This window comes from Centroberyx gerrardi, chromosome 13 (genome assembly GCF_048128805.1).
Source record: "Centroberyx gerrardi isolate f3 chromosome 13, fCenGer3.hap1.cur.20231027, whole genome shotgun sequence".
NCBI classification, from domain to species: domain Eukaryota; kingdom Metazoa; phylum Chordata; class Actinopteri; order Beryciformes; family Berycidae; genus Centroberyx; species Centroberyx gerrardi.
The window spans coordinates 16,127,575-16,134,346 of NC_136009.1; the positions used below are offsets into that span (position 1 = coordinate 16,127,575).

General features: G+C 41.6%; 1 protein-coding gene across 1 annotated transcript in view; it reads right to left on the reverse strand.

The window, feature by feature from the left end:
* tnr (tenascin R (restrictin, janusin)) overlaps positions 1-6,154 on the reverse strand; it is a 117,070-nt gene extending 110,916 nt beyond the window's left edge. The window contains exons 1-2 of the mRNA XM_071925083.2: positions 6,055-6,154; positions 4,744-4,792 (exon numbers count right to left, since the gene is read on the reverse strand). Of these exons, the coding sequence (XP_071781184.1) occupies positions 4,744-4,792; positions 6,055-6,154 (149 nt within the window). The remainder of the gene's footprint in view (positions 1-4,743; positions 4,793-6,054) is intronic.
* Positions 6,155-6,772: the final 618 nt, after the last annotated feature.

Here is a 6,772-nt window from a genome sequence, read left to right on the forward strand (position 1 = left end):
TTCAGTCCTTAACACCCATTACACAGTGAGTGTGTGCTAACGTACTGTGGGATCAGAGAGCCAACACGAATGGCTAGTTAGTTGGCAAGCGCCAAACCTGCTGTGAACCTCGGTGGAGATGCCTGTCACATCACTTTAGGCCTGTCACATCTGATGTGGAAAATCTAATAAATGGAACCAAATCCTGGACATTGCCCACCTGGCTTAGAATCTATTCTGATGGAGGTCTTTAGGGTCACAATGCATCAAATGATGTTTGTAATGAGAATAGTCCATCTCCCACTATTGAAGAAAAGACTACTGAGAAATGCAAATGTCAAAAGGGAGTGCTCAAATTTCAAAGTGCTGAAACTTAGAGAGTGGACAGCTTTACAGCGTATTCACACTATTCTGCTGTTTTCAAACTGCCAGCACCTTTTTTACATTAAAGGTCCCATATTCTACACTTTCCAGTGTTTTACTTTATGTCTTAAGGTCCATTAAAAGCTGTTTGTCTGGTGTCATGTACTAAAAACATTCTCAATCCATTTGTGCCCATTTTCCAGCATCTCTCTGAGCATTACCAAGAACAGGCTGTTTCTGTTGCTGTGCCTTTAAGGTTCATTAATATTAAGGACCCTCTGTTCTGATTGGCTAACCGTTTCAAGAGTGAAACGTGAGACACCACAGCGCCGGCAGCTACAGGTAGGGAAAACTCTCCGGTAAATAGACAATGGCAACCACTCAACTGCTTTGAAAAAAAAAAAACACTTTGTTAGCCAATTATTTCTTACTTTGTGACACCACAAAGTTACAGAGTCCAAACGTCTCGTTTAGAGGCTTGGTTTTCTAATATGGATTGTGTGGATTTAGTTGGCGACTGTTCATTTTGATACTTTCACAATGTTTAGATAGCACTTCCAACTCCTTTATAATCAGAGAGGCAAGGGAAATCCTGTTTTACACGATATGGGATCTTTAAAGTAAATAGGAAGTGGCTGCAAGGTGTACGTCACACATCTGCTTTGGAAAGGCACTACACCTGGCATATTTTTAGGCAGAGCAAAGCGCTTTGCCATGGAGTTAACCTTTTTAGAGGAGTACAAATGACGTGGACTGTTTTGTTTTTTTGTGAGCCGACCAATCACAAGGAAGAAGAGGCGGGGTTTTGCACATATGCAGCTGACAGCTTATGAAAACAACAACAACCAGAAAGAAAATGAAGAAAGTGTTGTTATTCTGTTGTTACTCTGATCATAAAGAGTCAGTATGGAACACTTTGGCTGTGTTGTGAAGTTTCTGGTGAGTGTCTAATAGTTGGACAAGCATACTGGTTATTGATAGTGGCAGCTACTGCAGCGGGTTGTTATGTGCAATCCACTATTTCATATGATCAGCACAAAATGCCGTTGAGGCTGCTCTTCAGTGTAAGTATACCCTAATTCTCCAATTTGCTATTGCATTTCCCATGTGCATTCTCTTTCAAATTTGCTAATACACACATAAGTATATGATTAAGACTAATTCTCTCATGAGCAGCCCTTAACAAAAAAGCCCTTAACAAAATAGGTCTTTCATTAACTGAATTGCAGTGCCTTGGTTTATGTTTTTCATTTCATGACTGGAGAAGATCCTTCATATCCAGACAACTGTACAATGGTGGAATATGATGTCTGAATATGGTAGCATTTTTATGCACATTGTCCTATATGGATACTTGCACCCATGACATGCCCTACAGTCATCATACTTACTCAGTGCATGAGCGACACAATGACACTTCCATAAAGAGTGGAAAATTAACTGTATGCCATTTGGTGAAGACTTAGTAGTTCTGTGAGATTCTTTGAATAATTTTTTGAGCCCTTTGGGAAATAAAACCTAAAACTTAGCAGCTCTCCCCACTGGATTAAACAGACAAAGCTGTTTTATATCTGTGCGTATACTTGGCTCTCTTTTCCACATAAAATATTGTCATCTCAAGATGTGCAATGTAGGCAAAATTGCTTAACAGATAATTAAGCTCTATATTGAATAATGTGGCATCACTTAACATTTTGCTCCCAAAAATATTGAAGTGACTGGCTGATTAGTTGTGGCACTGTTTCTGACCTTTTGAGGTAGTGATCTGTTTAGACCACAGGGAGGGAAATCTTGTGATTTTATCCAATGAGAACAAACAGTTTGCCGATAGCCTTTGGCTGTCTCCATGTGCAAGTAAGCACACTGTTTCCCCCTGGCCAGATCGATGGTTCTCGATTAGGCTGCCCGGGCCAAATGGAATGCAGCGGCTTTCCTATTCGTCAGCTTCCACACCCACTCTCATTTACATGCACACATACAGACACACAAACGCATACATGCACACACACACACACACACAAACGCACAGAGACAAACAGATGTCACTGACAGCACAGACACACAGACGTCAGTTGTCCCGTGGCATTTAGCACAAAAGTCAAGTCGTGCGCCTGTGTAGAGCCCTGCTAAAAATCAATGGGCATTTGCAACAATCAATGGCTGGGTTCCTATGAGAAGTAATTAGAAAGGCAAACATGCAGCACCCTCCTCCCTCCTCCACTCCGCCTACCACTGTGAGCCCAAACACACTCTAGGTGCTTTTCCACTGCAGGGCCAAAACAGGGTTTAGTAGAGCAAGGGTGTTTGTAAGTCAGGATCAAAAACATAAATGTGTTTGCTTGAAATATAGTGCTGCTGACATCATATGATGTGTTGTCTAGAAAATGCAATGTGAATTACAGAAAATTTGTGAGGGTTGTGAGTGAATATAAATTTGGTAATCTGTCCACTAATGGCAACTCTTTTTTTTATTCTTGCTTCCTATGTGTCCTTGTTCTTTTTTACCCTGTCTTTTATGTGTTTTTTTCCTGAATGCCGTGAGGCTCGTGATCAAGAATTCCAATACATTTTTATGTAAACGGAGAATAAACTTGAAACTTGATGCATGACCACATCTTACTTTTGATGAAGCAGGCTTCCGTTCCGTCATGCTCTCTCCAGTGAAGAAACATCATTAAATGAAGGACTATTCATTCCATGAATACCAGAAGAAAGTCCCCAGGTCCCTTTTAGTAATTTCAAAAATAAAGGTAGTCTTGCCTTTTTCATCTGGGTATCTAGGCTTTGGGATGGCCTGTAGAAGAAGATCAAACTAGCAGACTAGACTACCAGTATTTTAAGACACCTACTTTAAAATATGTACTCTTACAGGCTTTACCTTAATTTGTCCTTGTTTTTTACATCCTGTTTTCTCCATTTCAATGATTTTGTCAGTTGTTGTTTGAATTAATCTTAATTACTGAGTAACACAAACAATAAGTAATCCCGTTTGCCTTATTAGAGCCTGTAGTGTAAATCAGGCTACTGTATGCATTGTTATGAATGTGAAGCAGGCTGCTGGTTTGTTTGAAGCATCGGATAATTGCTCATCATGAAGTGTTGAGAGGAAAGGTTTCTACTTCTGAAAAGAAAATGTGTGGGATGAGATTTGTCTCTCTGGTGATTTCAATTGTCTTTTTGAGATGAATTTGGCTTCTCTCTCTCTCTCTCTCTCTCTCTCTCTCTGTCTCTCTCGCTCTCTCTCACTCACTCTCTCTCACTCACTCTCATTCTTTCAATCATCCCCTATGTGAGTGTGTGTTGCAGATAATACAGAGAGACACACAGCCAGACACTCAAATCAAATGAATAGTAAAGTAAGCTGCAAGGCAAACCGAACAGTATAGAGTCGTCACTTTAAACTTGGTTTGCTAATACTTGACAACTCTGTGAGGGCTTGTCTGCCCCGGGCCATCTCTTTAACTACTGAGAAGGCTGTAGCTTTCGCTTCTGTGTCATGGGAAGACTTAGGCGTGTCAGATATTACCGTTGGATTAACCAAGAATTCTGCGTCTCACCAAAATCAGCCTGATGCAAACTGAGTGGCAGTGCCGTGACGGAAACCTAAGGTCATTGAACATACAGAAGAACTTTCTTGAAATTATGAAGGGGAATGATTCTTGACTCTTTTTAAATATGTTGTGTTCAGAAAAACAATCAAAACCTTTGCCCCTTTGAATTTTGAAAGGGAGGGTGCGGCGTAAATTAGAGTGCTTGTAACCCACTTTTATCCATTACGTTATTTCACCAGCAAATGGTTTTTATACTGCTGTGGAAGTGGAAAGCCAATAGAGTACCTCATTGGATCTAGCCACATAGTAAACCCATCACAAGAAGACTAATGGTTTCTCTAGATCATTAGGATATGTGGCGCACATTCAACAGTGATTGGAATGGCTCCTATACGCTCCAGTGCTAATGCAGCTAACGGGTATATCCAGGGACACAGATAGACAGCGAATGGCTCTTGGCTTATCTAAATAACTGTCTAGCCAAGCCCCAGATAGGAAACCCTTGCTGTGACTGATAATATAAAGGGGTTTCAAAAGACATTAAAGACCAATAGAGAGAAGCAGAGAGGCTGCAGCACTGTCGAAGGATCCTAAACACGCGCAACGAAAACAAAATGGAATGACTGTATTTATTTTTGTAATTGCTTCAGGTATCATGGCGACTCGCTGTTCATTATGTGAACAAATTCGTACATGCATATGCATACTGTGCATACACACACCCATCCGAGTGAGGGCTTGACTGAAATGCCAGGGGGGGAGATATAAACGATGCACACACACGCACACATACATGCTGCATACTTGCGCAAACCACAAAAGCCCACAGGCATTTGATGTTCCTACTCACCTTGAGAGCACGTAGCTGATCCTCTTACTGCTGGTCTCCTGGTCTGCACCTGTCCACAGAGAGGAGAGTGGTTAAAGATGCATTTCACCCATTATACATGTGAACTCACTTCTGTCCCCGCCTTGGGATTTATGTTGAATTCCATCAGACAGACTTGGAGAGGATGGAGTTTAAAGACACACAGTATCTCTCGCTGAGTTTTCATGTTGTTTGTGGCACCATTGCATGCGCATACACACACATACATTGTAGTGCCAGTGACATGATTAGCATTCATAATGGTTTTGAAGAACAAGAATGACCCCCATTTTCCACTTGAGACATGAGCCAGCACTTGATACAGACACTTGATAGAGGCAATTGACGCTGGCACTGTGTGTGTATGTGTGTGTGTGTGTGTGTGTGTGTGTGTACATGTGTGCATATGTGATACAGGTGCTTTAAACCTATACCTAATAAACACTTGAACTTCAGCATACACCGGCTCACTGATTGCAAGTCTGAGTACTGGAACAATATGGCAGCCTAATTAGGATGATGAGAGTAGCCCATAAGTACCTTATGCAACAGAAAAGGTCGCACCCTCTGATACTAGCTCCTTCACACACACACACACGCACGCACACACACACACACGCACCCACACACGAGCACCTGCTACCAATCCCCCTGAGTAGTTTCAACTGAAGTCGGGGGTCACAAAGCTCAATACTCAAAGATTCACTATATCTTTAAACAATGAGTGTGTGAGAGAGAGAGAGAGAGAGAGAGAGAGAGAGAGAGAGAGAGAGAGAGAGAGAGAGAGAGAGAGAGAGAGAGAGAGAGAGAGAGAGAGAGAGAGAGAGACAGAGAGAGAGAGAGAATTCATTACACTCAGGTTATATTCTGCATATAACCTGTGTAAAGTGTGATGATTTATGTTTTTTTCTGCCTGGGTCTCTTTACAAGGTCAGGTGTGAGCCTGAAATAAATATTTATTTACCTCTTAAAAGCTGGAAAGAACACACCCACAGAAACACATACACGCACACACACACTCAAACATACTACAACTAAAGTGAGTGTTCAGAGGGATAGATAAATCAGAGAGCGAGAGAGAGAGTTTGTGAAGTGGGTTTTGGTAGTATAATTGTAATCGGTCAATATGATCAAATGCCTGTTGGCCTAATATCACACAATTCAGAGATCTTTAAGAATTTAAGATGGACAATCATACTGGAATATTAAATAACAGGCTCCAGACTGGAAAACGGAAGGACAGAAGGAGTTCCATATTGGGCACATCTGATTTCCCCAATAGGATAATCTCACCAGAAGATGGGTAGGCGAACACGTCTAGGAGCAAGACGCTGAAAAGAAGCCAAAACACATGCTTCCATGTCTCCATGCCTCCATGCATCCATGCATCCATGCTCTGACTGGTTGGGTACAACATACAGCAGTGACACTGTATTATCTATTTTCATTACCGAAAAAAGCCAAAAGTTGTGGGCACAGTATGTACATCTCCCAGCAGCATTTTGAGTGTCTCCGGTGCTCTACGGTGTCCTGCTGAGTGACATCCCACTCTTTAAGAGTTGGTAAAGCCAGACAAACAGTCTGACAAACAGACTCTATGCTGAAAATCAGAAACTGGAAAATGACCAAGGCAAACTCGAACAGTTGGATGCAACTGTGTCCTTCAGAATCCAAATAGGATAATCTGAACCGAAGAAAATTAGTTGCAAAGACTTGGCTATAGTTTCTTTGTTAATGGCACCAGGGGCTTTGTACCCCAGTTGAAAGCAGAAGAGTGTACAATAAGATAGATATTACTGTGACAATCACTGAAGATAGACAGATTCTACTGTAGGCATTGTCCTGTAAGTGTGTCTGTGCATGTGCGTGTACATGTGTGAGTGTGCGTCCATACACGCTTTTGATCATTTGGATGAGGGTGGGAAGTGCTATTTTCTAGATTTTGTAGAATAAGTGGCATCTATTGTTCTGTTCTGCTCTGCATTCAGTATGGCACCATGCCCGGCAAATC